At 45.2% G+C, this 602-nt stretch overlaps 1 protein-coding gene across 1 annotated transcript in view; it reads left to right on the top strand.

The window, feature by feature from the left end:
* The window catches only part of LOC119588331, an 11807-nt gene that overhangs the window by 911 nt on the left and 10294 nt on the right, over positions 1-602 (top strand). Inside the window, exons 2-3 of the mRNA XM_037937022.1 lie at positions 44-242; positions 469-542. Coding sequence (XP_037792950.1) covers positions 44-242; positions 469-542 — 273 coding nt within the window. The remainder of the gene's footprint in view (positions 1-43; positions 243-468; positions 543-602) is intronic.

Consider the following 602-nt stretch of genomic DNA (forward strand, 5'->3'; position numbering starts at 1 on the left):
ACCTAATTTTACTCCCTTACCAACTTTCACTTACGTCGTTCAGATCAAAAGCACTTTGCCTCCGCAGGCGATTTTGACCCCGGCGAAAGGCAGGGAACCAGTCTCACGCAGATCCACAGACGTCAGCAACATAGACAATACACGGTCTTCCAAAGCCACCGAACTGTCCACGTTTTCATGCAAACTGCGATCAAGAACTGGTCATAAGTCTCTGGATTACGTAGCAGAAGATACATACATCTGTAAGTCACACTTTCCCTTGTCTCTTTTAGAACTTGTTTTGTACTGTCTTGCCTTGCTTTGACAGTGACGAATGCACACTCGTGTGATATAGTGACACTAACACGCTGCTTTATTTTTTCGTTTTAAGTTTCTATCCAAGAGGAAAGTCATTGAGTTATGTTCATAAATACCAGCTATTTAACATAATTTTATGTCTCTGACCCCCCCCTCTCAACCTCTTCTCAGTCTGCCATTGGTGCAAGGCGCTGTGCGAGGGAGTCTGTCCGGACCATCCGCCTCTGCTGGTGCTCGACAGGAAGGTCAGTGCTGTTCTGGGGACATAGGACGCACACTGTAATGATAATGTTTTTTTCATGTAA

The sequence above is a fragment of the Penaeus monodon genome, chromosome 23, assembly GCF_015228065.2.
Source record: "Penaeus monodon isolate SGIC_2016 chromosome 23, NSTDA_Pmon_1, whole genome shotgun sequence".
NCBI lineage: Eukaryota > Metazoa > Arthropoda > Malacostraca > Decapoda > Penaeidae > Penaeus > Penaeus monodon.